The sequence below is a fragment of the Thalassophryne amazonica genome, chromosome 22 (genome assembly GCF_902500255.1).
Source record: "Thalassophryne amazonica chromosome 22, fThaAma1.1, whole genome shotgun sequence".
Lineage (NCBI taxonomy): Eukaryota > Metazoa > Chordata > Actinopteri > Batrachoidiformes > Batrachoididae > Thalassophryne > Thalassophryne amazonica.
Genome location: NC_047124.1, coordinates 2,761,393 through 2,779,965, shown reverse-complemented (window position 1 = coordinate 2,779,965; position 18,573 = coordinate 2,761,393). Strand labels below are relative to the sequence as shown.

The window sequence follows — 18,573 nt, the reverse complement described above, 5'->3', positions numbered from 1 at the left end:
TGAAAAGTAACAAAGGAAGAAAGTGATAAAGCAATATGAGAACATTGAATAAACATGAAGAAAGAGGCAATAACAAAACAAGACTAAAACATAACTGAGGTGAAACGTAACAAAGGAAGAAAGTGACTAAGCAAAAATCAGAACATGGAAAAAAAAAACCCCACATGAAGAAAAAGGTAATTAACAAAACGAGGCTGATGCCAAAGGAACAGAACTAAATAAAGAAGGGACATATGGGCTGAAGCCTGGAAACGGCCGGGACATGACACGGTTACTGAGTGAGACTCAGGTGAGGTGTGTCACCTGTGTTGTGACCAAAAAAAAAAAAAAATCAGCTATAAAATTTGGGACATGTGGGGCATTGCCAGGGGTGGAACCAACTTTTTTGTAGAAAAATGCAATAATTGAATGATTCTTATAAGAAAAGCCTTTATTCATCCCTCAATGGGGAAATTTCAGTGTCACGCAGCGTAGAACAGTAGGAATAGAAGGGCATTTACTTATTTACATAAGTAAAATAATTATATAATTCTGGGATCCTTAACTCAGGTTTTCAAGATTTATTTAGACAGAAAACAAAGTAATGTTGACAGGAAAGAAAGATGATCAAGCAAATATATCAGTCAGCATCAGAATAGAAAAATATTGTGCTTTGTTTTTAGTGATCGTTTTAAATGCTATCAGGTCCTTGGGTTTATTGCATCCCCAAAAGCACTTGTGTACAACAGCAAAGGTGAAAAACACACATGACATGAGAAGGCAATGGTTTTTCAGCTTCCAATGTGAGCCATTTGGCAACCACTGACATATCTGGGATGACCAAAAGATGGTCAAATCTATCAAATATTTGGTCTCATAAAGCAAGTCAAATGAGAGGCCAAATTGCAAAGTTGAAAGGAAAAGTGAAATTAATACCAAGACAAACCATATCCAATAAAAAAAACACTACCCGTTCAGGATATTAAGATTTCAACCACTTGTAAGAAATTCAAACTGTGTCAATGTCTTTATGAGTAACTTCATATATTTCATGCAGCACACTTTATAATGTAATCTCTCAGTGAAACAATGTCCACTGCAGCTCTGGGGACGCTTCTTCACTCATTTGACTGCAAGCAGAACATTAAGCAGTGGTCCAATATCATAAAACAAACGCTATTGCTGCAGCTGCCGGAAGATTTGCCATCTCTTCTGGCTCCTCTTGGGCTCTGCTTCTGCTTTCCGCCCTCTTGACATTTCTGTCTTTCTCTAATTTTTGGTTTCTCCAAGAAAGAAACTCAGCCAGGTCAAGAAGAACTAAGATAAGCCACTTCCTCGAAACAGGATGGAGAACTTGAGAAGTGTGTGAAAAAAGACAAGAACACCACATAAGAAACTAGAGGTGTACATAGTAGACTACTGCTGCCTTGCTGAATCAGTGTTTTTCCTCTTTTACTTGGTTCAACTAGGATTAAAAAAACAAAACAAATTTTTTTTTATAGATTTCTCATAATATTCAGCCAGCTTCATAAATCTAATTCATGTTTGCATTGGTCAGGCACGCAATATAGACTGTGCACAATTTTTTGTTGTTTTAACATTTGTGAACTGTTGAAGGAACCCCGTCCACCAGCAGCCTGTTACAGCTGTAAATAACAAAGTCACATGGTTACAAGTGAGCCAATAAGAGCACAGACCCAAGAGAATGTCTGCTGAACATGTGTCATATTCAGAAGGCTAAAATAAGAAATAATGCTTTGTCATTTCCTGTGTGGGTTTGGTAAATTTATTGATGGCTGAGTTTTTGGAACCTCTCCCAGCAGGTTTTGAAACTCTAAACTGTCCAGAGTTGAAAAACATGCTGAAGTAATATTTGAGTCATGATCACGTTATGCTAAAAGGAACAAAGAAAATCTTTACCATTGTAAAGCTATTTGTCTCCATATCCGGTTTACAGGCCTTCAGTCAAATGATCTTTAAACTAAGATGGACTATTATCCAGAACAGGATAATCCATATCACAAATGAGTTCTGATGATGCCATAAATTGACAAATATCTGCCGCGCTCTCCTTTTTTCTCAGAGCTACAATGTAATAAAGTACACAACAAAGCACAGCACAGCAATCACAGAAAGAACATGAAAATGACATTAAATAAAGGAATAACATCCAAAATCAGGCAGAAACTGCAATGTCAAATTAAAGAAGAAAGGGGAGTATTCGATTCATCTCTGTCCAAAATGAGGCCTGTGTCGTTCACTAGCTAAAACGCTCTTCCAGAAGCAAAGTATAGCTTCATCTGTTTACATCAGCAAGCAAGCTCGCATGTAGCTGACTTAAAAGCACACCTATTGAGTTGTTTTTGAAAGCAAGTCTTATATTCAGAAAAAATGTGCCCTTCAGGTAATTTTAAGATGCTAAATTGTTAGGGGTATTGATAAGATTTTATCAATATCATAATAATAATAATACTACATTTTATTTGTATTGCACCTTACATTTCAAAGAAATCTCAAAGTGCTACAGCAAGGATTTAAAAACAGATTTAAAAACAGATTTTGTACAATCATTTCAAAAGATAAAATATCAGTACCACTATTGATTCTGCTTATCAATCTGATTCCTTATCGATTCACTTATCAATACCTCTTGTGAATTTTCTGTGTACTAAAAGTAGGCTTTACAGGTTTTCTATGTCAACAAAATTTTATTGAGTCTTTAAGTAAATAAATATGAAATTGGTCCCTGGATCCTTAGATATAAACAAAATCTGTAGTTTTTCTCAAAAGCATTTCCTTTCAGACATTAATGGCATGAAAGTTTCTCCATACAGCTGAGCTGAGCTCAGCCGGCTGCTGGAGTCTGCAGGTCTGCAGCCACACAGTCTTGGATAGCTGCAATTCAGCCAGGATGTCTCATTTTGGGAGGAAAAAACATTTTGATCGATTGCAGTTTATTGGTTGTATTACAATGTTTGGAAAGAGGTGTCATTTGATTTAAACAGCGAATCGCTTCGAAGTTATTAATTCCGAGCAGACTATCTTTCTAACTTGACTCAGCAGAGAGCGGTGCAGCGTTTGGAGCTGTGTGAACAGAATGGAGGACGATTCTCATTTCTTTCTCGCAACAAGACTGGAGTCTCAGTCACATTAATCCGCACAAAAGTGACTCACAATTGACATATTTTAATGGCTTTGAGAGGGGTTAAGAAGCAGAGCTGCTGCTTTTGAAGAGGAGCGAAGCAAAGAACCAGCAAAGCAGTGGATCAGAGCACTACTTCATTGGTTCAAGGTTCAAAGCAAAGCCGTGCTGCAGAAACAGTTGATTACAGACCCGCTGCAGGGTCTGTAATCAATGTAGGGAAATGATCATTTTCCTGACAAACTACCCTCAAAAACAGCGGCCACTCTGAAGGAGCGATAAGGGAACTGTTAAGCAAAAAGACTATTGATGTCGGTGAATTGAATCATTTCTTAACGATACTGGAAAATAACCGGTTCTCGATACGCAACCCTACCAGTGATGAATAGCCTCGCAGTTGTAATATTTTCTGAAAATGATAATTAGCATTACACTGACAAATCAACAGCCACAGTCATACCCAGCGAGCCTACTCTCATTTGAAATATACCCATTTTGCCTATTAAATTTAAAGCTGAGCTGCGATGCGTATGGACCACCCTCCCCACACGCTTCGGCATGCGTATGAACCATGGCTTAAATGCAAAGCTGACATAATAGAGTCTTTAATGTAATAAAGGTACAAATCTCGATGCAAAGTGAGGTGAAATCAAAGCACTGTGAAATTCACACAAATGGCAAATATTAAAAGCAGACAGCCTCCGTCTGTTGTCTTGCACTCAACTTGGCTCGAGGCAGCCTGGTGCGGGAATGACACACATTGGGAGACAAGCACGGCAAGAACTGCTCTGAAATATCAGGAGTTAAGGAGTGAGTGCCGTATTTTCTCTGCCGAGCATAGATGAAGCTGGGGTGGCTGGAAGTACACAGTTTTTCCTGACTTTTGCCAAGTGGTTTTTGCTGATCTGAAAAATTGTCTGATCAGAACCACGAGTTTTTGTGATCCATTGCACCTCCACCTTTTAGGGTGTGGGTTTGATATATTATGCATTCATATAATGGGAACATAACTAATTCAGACCTGCAAAATGAATTCCGGTAATCGGGACATGAACAGTAGCCACAGCAGATCCCACAAGCTTTACCTCATGCTCTCCAAACAATTTAGTATTTAAAATAAGAATACGGTAACAATATGAAGAGAGCTTTTTCCCCACGTGTTTCTATTGTGACACATTCTTTTCCTGTGATTTTGCAACACTCCAGGGGCACCATCTTCATGGTAACTGACAGTGTGACACTTCCACAACCCAAGAGGAGGAGGAGGAGGAGGAGCAGAATGACACAGCAGACCTCTCTCTCCCTCTATCTCTCTATTCTCAGCCCACCCATAATTCATTAGCCCTCCCTCTCATCCGCTCAGTAGTTTCCTCTACAGCGCGGCCCATGTGGGCTTCCAAAAACACACCAGAATATTTTCTCAAAGAAACTCTGTGAGTCTCAAAAATGTTGTACCACCATTCAGCAATCTTAAAATTTGACCAATTTCATGCCAAAAGTCATCCACTTTCATTTTTACCTGTGAAGCCACACAAATGCTAAATAAGCAACACCGATACACAAAAATGTGATTCAGTGAACCTGCATCCAAAAATAAAAATTCAGCCTATTCCTATGGCCACAGTTTTTCTGAACCCCCAAATTTTACGATAAGCGATGAGTTCCAATTGAATGTTTGGGGAAAGAGGTTGCAGTTGTGCCAACAAAAGAAGGCCAACAGAATCTCATCATTCTCTGTAGTATTTTCCTCTGTTTCCCCAAATAAAAGTTACAACTGTCAATAAAAGTACCTACTTGGTATTTTGCACCCATATTAACACACCACATCATGCTTTGTGCCCCAAAATGGACAAATTTTCAATCTTGTAACCACAGAATTTCCAGTTGGTGGAGGACTGTCAAACAGACTGAAGTAGGCCTGCTTGTCAGTTTAATGATTTTGTGTACGGATAGATAATTTATTTTGTGTCAGCTCATCAAAATACCAGAGTTATGGAGCCAAATGTCTCCATGGTAACGTATCAAGTTAATTTTAATCAGCTGATGAAAGGTCTTCCACCCAAACCAGTCAGGTTGAATAGAACCAAAAAATTATGAAACGACGATAGATATATATGAGATAAACCTCATCTGCAAATGTCTATTTAATTATTTACATATTTTAGTACAACTTTCACTATTAACACAGTCTTTTACCCGCTTAATCAACACATCACATCTACTATGCTAGCATTAGCATGACCAAATCATGACTACAGTGTTGGAGCAAACTTTGCCAAACTTTACCATAAATATCCAGAATGACCCCTTTAAGTCTTCTTAAAAAACAAAAAAACATTTCTAAAAATAAAAAGGCATTTGCAGCTCACCATTCTGCAAACTCTCTATCACCATTAGCATATCTGTGTAATAATGCTGAGTCACTCACTCACTCAGGGCCGTTTGGCGCCCCCTACCTACAAGGAGGGTCAAGGACACAGCTCTGTTCTTAGTCTAAGCTAAATACACACATCACCAGCTTTTTTTTTTTTTTTTTTTACCATATTCTGTTAACTTATTCACTGTATTACAAGTATAAACAAGTATAAGTTTGTGACAGAATGACTGAAAATTTTATTTTAAAGTGTGAAATTTCTTGTCAATGAATGGTTGAGGTAATAAGTCTCTAAAAAGGAATAGTTTGGACTAGTGTGCCGAGTGGCGACATGACGAATCCAAAAAAAAAAAAAAAAAAAAAAAGTCACGTGACTCGTGGTGCTATCTTGGGTTCAAAATAGCATTTGCTGTTAATGTGTCTGCATGTAAATCCAGCTATTTTATTTATTTATTTGCTGAAAATGCCGGGTTGTTGTGCATTTGGAGGCACAAATAGACATAACAAGGGCTTCAAGATGTACAGATTCCCTTCAGATCCGAACAGAAGAAACATTTTGGAAAATAAAGTCAGCCGTGTGGGATGGAAGTCGACATCACTGTCAAAGCTTTGTGAGATAAATTTATTGTTCAGTCCCATGTACAGTAAAACTCAACAAAACAGTCACTATATAAACCAGATATTCACAGTCACCGGATAAAAAATAAAGTTTTCATATTGTTTTCCATTTAATAAACACCGTATATGAGGTCTGTCCAAAAAGTATCGGACCTATATTTTTTGCAAAAACCATATGGATTTGAATCACGTGTGACTGCATCAGCCAAGCTTGAACCTTCGTGTGCATGAGTGAGTTTTTTCACGCCTGTCGGTTGCGTCACTCGCCTGTGAGCAGGCTTTGTGTGAGCAGTGGTCCACCTCCCTCGTCGTATTTTTATTGCGAATAAATGTCTGAACACAGTCAGACACTCACATGTCCTGTGAGGCTTCATCACGGCGTTGCTTTGCGCCATGTGGCTCCACCGCGACGCGCGGAATTCCTCCGCTCCTCTTTCCATGACAAAAACTACTGTAACAGTGGAATGTGCCGTTCATTTCTAAACTGGACGCTGTCTTGATCCGGTATGTCGTCTGACTAGCACAGGAATTGCAGAAGATGTGGACATCAGCACTTTTTTGGCACATTGAGACAGACGTGCGGCGGAGCCGCATAGCATAAAGCAACTCCGTGATGAAGCCTCACAGGACATGTTCTGGCATGTCCAGCTCATGCACAATTTCTCAGATACTCACACAACTGAAAAGCAACCGGAAGCTGTCTGAAAGCCACCTGAAAGCCGTCCTGTGAGACCAACACGGAGGTGGTTTTGTCCCGCACCATGAGCGGCATGGTGGCGCAGTCCTCCGCTTCTGTAACAGTAGAATGTGCCGAAAAAGTGCTGATGTCCACGCCTTCTGCCTTTTTCAGACGGCGTCCTGGATCAACAAAGCCTTCATGTTGGAAATGATCTGGTTGTTTCAGCGGGGTGTCAGCCTGTCGATTGGCGCTCGGAGCGCGGCGTGCTCTCAGACGCTGTGGGCGGGGTTTAAACCGGCTGGAGCACTCCTTAATCTGTGTAATCCCCATAAAATCATCGCTGAAAGCCATCTAAATTTTCCGAATGGTGTCCAGCTGGAGGTCTCTCACAGTTTCTGGAAAAATTTGATGCAGCAAAGCTCCAAATCGTTCAGACATTTATTCGCAATAAAAATCCGACGAGAGGGGTGGACCACTACTCACACAAAGCCTGCTCACAGGCGAATGACGCAACCGACAGGCGTGAAAAAACTCACGCATGCGCACGAAGGTTCAAGCTTGGCTGATGCAATCACACGTGATTCAAATCCATATGGTTTTTGCAAAAAATAAAAAGGTCTGATACTTTTTGGACAGACCTCGTATAATGGATTTTGTACAGCGGATTTTTCGCTCACATCTGATAAAATGTCCCGTCCAATCACAATGTATTTCCATTAAAAACCCCTCACATGTGGAGCCAGAGTCATTTCCCCGATTAAAATTCCAACCGTTTATTTTTTTCACACCGTGTTCAGACTCGGACCCGCAGCCTGATGTGCACCTGTTAAATCCAACACAAAAGGCTGTGATTTGACACTTTGCTGCTTTCAATCATTCGTCTGCCATCATATTATAACAGTTTTTATAGTGTGATTACAAACAGATCAGAAAAGTCCGCACAGTTCCAGCACAAAGTCGGTAAAAGAGGAAATTGTAAGATTATCTTTGAATTGGAGGTGATGACTGTAGAAAGAAAAGCTTGCTGAGGGTCAAATTAATCCAGAATAAAGCAAAATCCAGAGACGGAGAACTTTCAAACTGTCATGTATGTCATTGTATGACATGGAGTTACAGAGCTGCAGCTACATAAATCAGGCTTTAAATTAATTAAATAAAATCATAAATTGCAAATTTGACAGTTTTATTTTTTATATTTATTGTGACAGCACCTGTACCTGGATGTGTTGCTGTATGTGGCTAAATGATTTTAAAAAATGTTGAAAACATTAAAGGTTCATTCAGTATTTCAGCGCAGTTGGAACCAAAATGGCGCCATGTTCTGAGTTGATGTCACTCTCACAATTAAGGCACTTTAGTTTGCACCATCACACGTTTAGTTATCACGCTACATGGTAACATATGTCTTAGAATCTTGACGTTGACCTTGTTTAACTTTTACTCTGAACACCAAACATTTAAAACACCCAAAACTATTTCATTTATTAATTCATTAACTTTGACCCCTACCTGGCTACAGCCGGGATGATTACACTGGTTAACATTTTTCTTGCATGGAGTTTTTCCAATGGATTCTGGGTAATTTGGGGGCACTGAATCTGATTTTAGATTTTGCCAATCACATCACATTTTTGAGATATGAAAACATATATCTCTTGTATCAAGCATTGACGTGAAAGCTGCAGTCTCACACACCTCTTCAGTACCATAAACAATATTACGGCTCTTTGTTCACATTTCCTGAACCTGGTTTAAAAAAAGATACTTTTGAAGCTGCTGTTGTGCGATTAGTGGCATCAAACTCGTGAGTGAATGAGCAACGTTTGTGTCATGCATTAATAAGGAAAATGCAGATTGTAAAAAAAAGTGTGATGTAATAGAGGATATCTGAGCTCAGATTTGGATTCAGTGCCCCAAAATTGCCCTACATCAGTTCAAAAGTCCATGCAAGAATTTTTAAAAATTTTTTTGACCAGTGTTATTTTTGTGTTGGCCGTGGTACATTGAGGCTGGACTGTAAATGTTGTCTTGGCACCTTAAGTGGTACCTTAAGATACAAAAGTTTGCCAGAAGGATAGAATTTCTCCTGACACGCACAACTTAGAGTTATGAAAAATCAATAACTTGAATTTGCGTGTCCATGTGGTTTATAAATTATACCCCTGGTGACCTTTGTGAGCTTGTTGAAAATCTGTACACTGTGACCCCTGTAATAAAAGGTCAGCGTATACATTGTCACTCAGCTTAATAACAGGTACTGTGAAGTCAATAAGTACATGTGGCTGAATACTGCATCAATAAATGGAAAATGTGTCTGCCTGGAGAATAAATGTTGGCTACCAGTTTGACCTGAAGTCAGTTTTGCAAAAACAGACTCTGGTGATTCGTCTGTTATACATTTGACTTAAGGTCATGTATTATCAACTTTTTTTTAAACACTACACAGTTTACTGGGTCGTGTAGTAAAATTTTTTTTTGTTTCCTTCACACCCCCCCCTCAAGGCTTTCTGTTGTGGTTCCGAGCAAAGAAAGTTGTTTATTTATTCAGACAAGGTCTATTTTTCTCTCATTTTCCCCTTTTGCCCTTCTTCTCTCTCTCTCTCTCCCCCGTTGCCTTCCCCTACATTCCCTTACATCCTTATATAGAGGATCACTGTGGGAACATGGGGCGAGGGGGGTGAACAGGAAAAGAGGAAACAGGAGAGCATCCTTGCTGAATCACACAAAGAGAGAAAGCGAGTGGAGAGGATTTGCTGCAGGATTTAAAGGCAGAGGAGAAATAAAAACAGAGAGGGGGAGCAAGAAAAAAGAGAGAGAGAGAAAGAGAGTGTAAGAGGAAACATGCAGCAGACATAAAGCTTCTTTACGAGCGCAGCCGTCGTGCATACGGTGTGAGTTTACCTTTGAGAATAAGACTGTAACAAAGTGCAACAGTAAAAGACGGCCAGAGGGTCAGATTAGAGTGTTTGTGAAGGGGGGAGAGACAGAGAGAAACAGACAGACAGAAAGAGTGCACAGCTGCAGGATTATTAAATAGATTTGTCACTTTGGGCCAGTGTGTGTATTAAGTGTGTGTGCATTTATTTACACATGTTGTTAGCAGTGGAAGCTGTCGCCACGTTCACAAACTTCCTCCTTCACTTTAAATGTCTCATATGACACATTTAGCTCATCAAGGTCAATAAATTCACTATTTAATAACTTCAGTCATATTAAAATGATGTTTTAATAGTTGTTACAGACATTAAATTGAATGGAGCTGCTGCTGGCCACGCCCCCTATGCAATGTCAGGTAGTGGTTGAAGATTTCTTTCCCCATTTTTCACCACCACACACTGTAAACAAGCTCAGTGGGCATGTCTCATAATGCAATAAACTGTTCAGAAATGGACTTCCGTGACATATGTCACAGAAGGCTAAACTGAGCCCTTCAGGAATAAACTCTGCTTGTAGCCCCGCAAGCTGTTTAACACACAGAAATGTGTAACTACAGGTAGTTACAAAAATGCCCCCCTCCCACACACACAAAAATTACCCCTTTAATCATTTGCAGTGAATCTTGGTGATGCATTATTGGCTCATTAGTAAGGCATTATTCATTAAAAAATGTACACTAAGAACTAAAATTACTGTGCATAATCATTCATAAAATACCAACCCCTTTTTTTTTTTTTTACATGCTTAGTATTCCTCAACATTTGTTTCATTAATCATTTTCTCCCCTTAACAGCTTTGACAGCATCAGAGTCGTGGTAACCCCCCCCCCTCCCCCCACACACACACACAAAAACTGACGAACTGATGATTCAGACAGTCCGTTAACAGAAAGCCAAACTTTCATGAGTTCACAGATTTCTATTCCTGCAAACGTAGTTTTCGCATACTTGCAAAAACACCTGAACACATCACCTTCAGCTGTATGAATTTTTAATTGCTGTCATAACAATGAAAATTTACAGTTATAAACTGGTTAATTCAACATCTGATCACATTTTTTTGGGCTCTTTATGTTTTCTTGAAATGACTGTGCGCCCCCTGGTGGATGTCTGCACCTGACCACTTGTAAGGATTTACTCATGTTACGCATTTGGAAAATCAACATGAATCAAAACATCAAAGTTGAACCAAACTGATGCAAGAAAATAAGCAAACTTCTTAGAAAGCACAGAACAGAAGGTAAAAAGCTTCGGCAGGTTTGATTTTCTCATGCAGTTGGACTGCCTCATGCTGACTGATCACGTGCACACGTGCCGTCATGTGACATGTCACAGCTGTGCTTCAAAGCGCCGTGGCGGTGGCGGCTGCTGAGTGCACTGAATAAAAGCAGTGACTGTCTCAGCCATGACAAGCTGCAACACTTGCTTACTGAAAATAACATTAAAAAGAGACGTACAATGTCCTATCTGTGCGTGGGATTGGCACGCCTGCCAAAGGTAGCCTTACTTTTGCAAGGAATCAAACAGGGCGAAGGATGAAGGATGCAACGTGAAGGCGGAGCCACGAGGGTTAGCTGAGTGGTATTTAATGTCCTTTAATCTGTATATTTCCACTTTGACAACAGAACACGACACAGAAACTACACTTCAGCTTACACTCACCACCTCTCAGTTTTCATTTCAGCATTTTTCCTTTTACTCTTGGGATCTTTATTCATTACATTGTGAGAAAAATGAGATATGAGGATAAAACAAAAGGTATTGAGAGAGCAAATACAGTTCCGAATAATTCTGCGCAATTACTGTCTGTCGCCTTGTTCCTTGCAGAGCCACTCCAAGTGCTCATTCCAGCACGCATCCACTCAGCTTTGGCACATCAACATGCCATTTTAATAGGCACACGTAAGGCTGGTGAACATGCAGCAGGTGGTTATAACCAGCAGGTGTGTGTTTTTGTGCGTGCAGTCAGTTGTTTATGTGGCTGTTCAAACTGTGGATGTGCACCGAAGCTCTGACTTGTTTATGAGCAACCACAGGATGAAGCCCAAGAGCAAACTTCCTGATGAAGATCAAGTCAAATGCTGCAACTTCTTGATGTGGATCCAGATTCCAAAAATGGATCTGCAGCCATGACAAGGTGCATCAGGATTAGTACACTTGCTCTTCTTCAGAAGAAGAAAAAAACATGGAAATATCAAGTAAATAAAATCTACAGAACATCCAGATCAACACCAAAATGTAACTGCGTCTGATTATATATAAAACTACTCTCGATTATTAAATATCAATTACCACAACAGATGTTGACTGATTTAGTATTCTATTAATAATTGATTAGCCATTGCAGCTCCAGTCATCACTAATGAATCAAATCAGCCTCATTATAGGGGTCTTTTTATGTTGTTTATGATAAATAAAATATTTTATGTCTTATGTGAATTCTGTAATCTGCTGCACTCAGCAGTAACTTCTGTTTTTTGCTCAATCAAATGTCAAACATTTGTCATAAATCCCCAAATCTTTTTATTTTTCTGATCAACATAAAGACAAAATCTTCAATTTACAGCAACTTTAAAAACAAAAACAACAAGCTGGAACCAGAGAACATTGATCGTTTTTGTCGTTGTCGATGATCTTAGAAAATAGTCGTGTTAATTAGTAATTAAGTGACAAATCATTCTGGCTCAAAATGACATCTGTCAACCACCTGGACCACGCTGCTCTTTCCCTCTTCTTCCTCTTGTTTCTCTGCTCCTCTGTGGCGTTTCTTCCGTCTCTTTTGTTTTGTGACGTGCTCTCGCCTCAGCTATGTAATTATCTCTGGCTGCTTCTAAAGGCTTTGGAGGAATTCAGCTCCGCCCTCTCCTTCTCCTTCAGCCCGCCCCGTCCGCCTCCGTCATTCAGATGCTGAATGTTGTATTGTTCTCCGCGCCACAAAGCTTTGACTGACAGATGAGGACGCATTTTGAGTCAGGCCCGGCCTACTCCACGTTTCTCCACTTATTGCGTTGTATCAGCCACGCACGCATGCATGCACGCACGCACGCACACACACACAAACCGAGTCAGGGCAGTGCGACACTTTCCAAGCCCACTTTGCAGGTTTGGAACTAAAAAGATTAAATTATGAAGTGAACATTTATGTCTTTGGAGTTCTGTAATGTCACTCAAACAGCGGTTCTCGAGGTGCTGCATCGGGTTCAAGCAGCACGCTGTCCACCCGAGTCACAGGTACGAGTAGCGATATTTCAACAGTTGGGAGAAAAAAGGCAGGCAGCGTCGACTATGACTCAAATCCAGCTGCTTAAATACAACAGGTTGGAGGTGAGAGCGCACGAGGAGCTGATCACAAAACTGATCGAACGCAGGGTCAGAGTTCATGTAAAGTTTGAACCAACTCATGACTGAATGATTCATAAGTCTTAATGAAGAAATGAAACCAGACTTCAGAGAATTTTCTGGTCGGTGGGGGTTCTTTTTCTCTGCGTGTGTGTGTGTGTGTGTGGGGGGGGGGGGGGCTCTCACACGTAAAGACTGAATATTGACTATCAGCGGTTTGAGTCCACAGTGGGAGAGCTGCGTGTACAAACTGGTGAACGGCGCCACCTCACAGATAAAACACACCATCAGAGGGGATTTAGGCTCTCAAACAATGGTCTTAGTAATTGGGCAGATGGATTTGTGCGTCTCCTCACGATCCGGTGGGACAGAAAGCGACACATAATGTAAGCGGACAAACTCCATAAGTGGATTAATTAAAGCTAACGCGTCTGGGTCAAAGGCCAGGCCCCCACGCTGGCAGCCTCTCTCTCGCTGAGCACAGCCCTCTTCTAGGTGCTGATGAAGGATTTGCATGATTGGATGCTGGTGAAAGTGGACAACAACAGCGAAGGAAAGACAGTGGATGATTTAAAAAAAATTTAAATGTGAGATCCCAATCAGGAGGAGCTGTTTTTGGGCTAACGACAAGCACTTCCCGCGGTGACAGCAGATAGAGCAGAGATCCAACGAGACGGTGAGAAAATGAAAAGCTCCCCCTGTAATCAGACTGAATTAATATGCATGCTGTTTCTCATTACAAAATGACTTGATGGCTCTTCAGATACGTGACGTACGCCTCTAAGATCCATCGCCAATCTCTCGGGATGCTGGAGAGGCTGCGGACGACCCGGGTGGACGTGCAGCTGGATTTTGGACATGTTGTCCTCCTGATGATCGACTCAGGCGCCTTCTTGTTGTTACTTATGAAATCCTGACACAAACGGGAACATAACTAACGGTTTGTGCTCTTTTTGTCTTAGCTAAGCTGTACAAGCGCAGCTTAACTGTGTTTTATAATGTCAAATTGGACATATGCAGAGAAGCACACATGTGCATCATCTGTCATTAAGGAGCTCACAAATAAACTGACTGCTCCTGAATTGTGTCTCAGCACTCAGTTCTGAAGAGTTTATATCAAAATCGGAACATTTTATCAGGTGTCATATGATGCAAAAAAGATTTGAATCTTCCCTTCAGAGTGAAACATCGTCAAAGGTGCACAGTTTTAGAAGTGTGCATGTGGAAGTGTTCTGACTATGAGCAAAATACTGTCCTGAAACATCATCTTTTCAACTATCATGACATGCTGGCTGGTCATCACCCTCACAGTCCGCTGCTGATTGACAGAGAGCAGAGGAGGCGTGGCCAACAGGACCTTTTCCCCCATTTAAAGGAGTCATATGTCACTTCATTTGTTAGACGCTACTCTTTATGGTTACCTATGTTTGGGACTTTATGCTACACAACCTCAAATTCCCACAATTCCCTCACTGTGCAAGTGGAAACTCTCCTGCTGTAAGAAAACCTAGCGACTGAATGAACCCTTTTAGATTTATGCGGCATACATCACAGAAGCCCAAATCCAGAATCCCACTTACTCTTTAAGACCCGCCCACTGACAGTTGCGGCACACACAATGCATCCGAGACAGAAGGAAAGACACCCACCGCCTGAATGGAAAAGGGGCGTGGTTAGCAGCAGCTCCTTTCCATTTAAAGCGACAGGCACAGAAACAGATTGTTTCTAAGAGTCCTGGCTTTATTTTTGGACATAAACCTCATCCTCTGTACGGTATTTTGGCAACAAACTTCATTATTTGTTTTCAAGGCACCTGTTAGTGAACAGGTGGTTTGATTATTATTACATTTTAGGGAAAGAAAGGTGTCTGATTTCAAATCCACACTGAAATTAGTGTGAAGGGCTGAAGGAGGAAGCGCTGCTCAAACCGTAGCTGAGCAGAAAAATGACAGCGGATTGACTGCCTCACTGAAAATGCCGCATTCAGCAAGTCTCACAGCTTTTGTCGATTTTTAAAACTGTTATCAAACTCAATCGAGTGTTGGATAAGGAAACGTGTGCAGGCGCAGAGAGACGCTTCTTATCACTTCCCTTTGTTCAGCAGCTGCTGCCGCCCAACAATAACAACAACCCTCACGCACGGTTCTGATGGCGTGGTGATGATAAGGGCCCGTGTCTGAGGCGGGTGTCGTTAGGGAGGAAACGCTCACCACGGTGCTTTGTTATCATGGACGATTGAGGAGCAACTGTGGGTGAGAGTAGGAGTGCACGTGAACCCCAGGAGCGCACGCGTGAGGGGCCGGTGGCGAGTCTGTCTTTATTAAGATGAGCCGTCGCTGGAGACGGACAGCTGCTCCTGCCTCCAGTGTGGAACAACAAAGGTTTAATAAAGAGCGGGGAGACGGGGGGAGATGGGAGGGACGTCAATATCTGTCTCACTCTTTTTCTCACTTCCACCTTTAATGACTGAACCATCTGAAGACTGGGGCGGCTGTGGCACAAACAAGGCAGCAAGTCATCCATGAACCAAATGGTTGATGGGTCAATCCCTTGCTGAGACTGAAGTCCAAATATATATATATATATATATATATATATATATTTTTTTAATAGCCAAAAATAAATAAATAAAATAAATCCCAGTTAAACCAGCTTCTGTTTCCCAATATGTCACTGTCTGGATTAAGTGGCTGATATTTGTGAGTTTCGAGGTTTAATCCCGCCAGTAACGGAGGTAGACTCAGACTCACTTTGCTCTTATGTATCAAGTTATAATCTCACCTTCAACATGACCTTTGCCCTCTAAAGCAAATGTGTCTCCTGTGAGGTCAGCCAGTCTAATATTAACCCTGGTATCTGTCATAAGTTGTGTTTTTAATGATGCCAGAAGACACGTCCCCATTAGTGTTTGGTTATTTCTGAGTGTCTGTGCATCGGGGGGGTCAGCTGCACACTCCATTTTCCAGTCTGCACGGCCGTCACTCCCATCATGACATCATTTACCCCTCAGCAGTTAACAGAAATATGCCTGGTCTACATTATTCTGCTCATTTTCTATTTTGGATTTGTGGATAATGATGTGGTGGTGGAGGCCGTGGTGAGATGGAGGGCAGCAGGAGAATAAAAAATGATAAAGGAGAGGAAGCACTAAAAGAATAATTTGTGGGTCTTGAGGGGTTCTGTCTGCGCTCTCCGTTTGGAAAATAGAATTTGTGATAGTCCCTGCTGTCGAGTCTGTCAAGGGAATAATGACTTATTTATCAAAGGTCTGAAATATTCAGGGACAGGACCTTTTTATTTTATTTTTTTTACACTCACTGTCTTTTTCGGACAGTGAATGCCTTCATGGTGATTTGCAGACTTGGAGCATCTTGTGTTGTCTGGGATAAAGCATGTGTCCTTCCAGACGTTCACCTCTGACCTTATAACCTAAACCTCAGTGAATGTAAATTTGAATGAGGTCTGCTCCATGAGCCAGAAGTAAATTGTTGCTGGAGCAGTGTTGATATTGGTGTTGGGAGGATAAATTTAATGTTCTGTCAAAGCTGCTCTGTTGCAGGCAATCAGCCATGAGAAATGTTTCAGGAAAAATTCCTCCACGGGCGTTCCCCCCCCCTCCCTCCCCTCCTGGCAGCGCGCGCAGCTCTTCAACATTTGGAGTCAAAAGACTAGTGGGCGGGGGAGTGATGATAACCGGCTGTTTTTCTTACTTATGTGCTCGGTTTTGGGTGAAGTTTGGAGATGATGGAGATGGAGCGCGCGAACGTGCGAGCTGAATGACATGCACGCGGATCATGGGGCGTGTGCACGGCAGAACAGGCTGAAGAGCTGAAGAAGTGGAAAGGACACTGTGCTCCGTGCGCTGTCTGCACAAACATCACGCGGACCGTGCGTAATTACGCACCGCAGGAGTCCATCGGACCTCGCGCCGCGTTCCGCCCTGTTTGTTGTTGTTTTTTTGCTCTTTTTTTCGTCTGCTGTCATGGTGAGGCTGTGGAGAAACGGATCGGGCGCTTACCTTAACACGTTCCAGCTTTTCAGAGGGTCCAGGTCTGAAATTATAGAAACCATGGTCGACTGTCTGGGCAGCACCGGGAGCAGGAGGGGGCGCGGCGGAAGGATCGAAAGAAAAAGCGGCGCAAAAGGCTGTAAACTCCGGCTGTGGATGACAGCGAGTGCTCGGATGCAACCCGTCCTGGCTGTTCAGCGGCTGATGAGCGCTGTCACAGCTCCCTCTCTCCCCCTCCTCTCTCTCTCTCTCACTGATTCTCTCTCTCCCCCCGCCCCCTCCTAGTTTTTGTCCAAAGCTTGCGCGCTGCATACGCGTCTCCGAGCTTCCTTCGGTCGCTGTGTCGCAAGAAAGCTGCTGGAAACACAGGACGGTAAAAACCACATTTTGCAAACTCAAACCTTATACATATATATTTGCACCTTTTTTCGGCGTGGCACACTCAGAAGAAGAGGCGCACGTCACCGTCTTTCTTGGTGTTAAAACAATATTATTATTATTATTATTATTATTGTTGTTGTTGTTTTGGAGCCAATTTTAAAATGTTTCAACCTTATTTGCAGTTAGAATGGGGTGTCCATGGCTCAGTCTGAATCTGTTTTGCACAAATTTGCATGTTGTCAACATCAGAGTGCAAGTTTGAGCATTTTATCAAAAATGTTTAAAACAAAATCCTTATTTTTCAATCATCATCTGGGACTGTAGAGTAGAAATGAAAGTTTTCCAGGATGTATTTGGAATTTTCCCAAATATCCAAATATGATGTGGATCGCTATTTATACTGGACAGTATGACCACCTTTAGGTGCTTCTACATGTTTGGCAGATGTGACTGCTGGATAGTTGACCTGCAGCAACAACTGGATGTCTTTGGCACCGGTGTCACAGACTGACCCCCCCCCCCAAAAAAAAATCGGCCCCCTGTTTCACTGAACATGCGTCATTTGGGACCACAGCAGCTCGTCTGAGTCTCTTCACCCAAAGCGATCAAAGGCAATAACGTGATTATTAACCATCAGATGACAAAGTAAAACCTCTTAAATCATTCAAAAGTCAGTTTATGCAGAAACAAGATGATAATCGGTGAGTCACTACTGACGCTCTGAAATGACGTAGGTGCAGCAGCGCATCAGACTCAGACGCGCTCTGATCACTTAATCCATCTTTTATAATGAAATAATGCTGAATTTATGTGGAAATGATTGTTGTAGAAAAGCTTAAGATATCTGTTGCTGAGACAGATGATGACTGGAGGCAGTTTGAAGCAGAAATGAGGTGATAATCGAAGAACTGCTATCCACACAGAAATGATGCTGCTAAGCTTCGAAATGACGCAAGTGCAGTGAAGTTCAGGGTGAACCGATTTTTATGGGGGACCGTCCGGTCAGCAACTGATTACTTATATTTTGGTGATCTACGAGTCAGATGCTTTGTGCTGCCTCATGATATCAGTACTTCAACGTTTCGTCTGACCACCACACCCGTGGATGCACAGATG

General features: G+C 41.7%; 1 protein-coding gene across 10 annotated transcripts in view; it reads right to left on the bottom strand.

Moving 5' to 3' along the window:
• The window catches only part of celf2 (cugbp, Elav-like family member 2), a 349,641-nt gene extending 332,298 nt beyond the window's left edge, over window positions 1–17,343 (bottom strand). For all 10 annotated transcript variants that reach the window (XM_034163469.1, XM_034163474.1, XM_034163471.1 and 7 more), the window contains exon 1: window positions 17,086–17,343. In XM_034163469.1, the coding sequence (XP_034019360.1) occupies window positions 17,086–17,138 (53 nt within the window). In that variant the 5' untranslated portion in view covers window positions 17,139–17,343. The remainder of the gene's footprint in view (window positions 1–17,085) is intronic.
• Window positions 17,344–18,573: the final 1,230 nt, after the last annotated feature.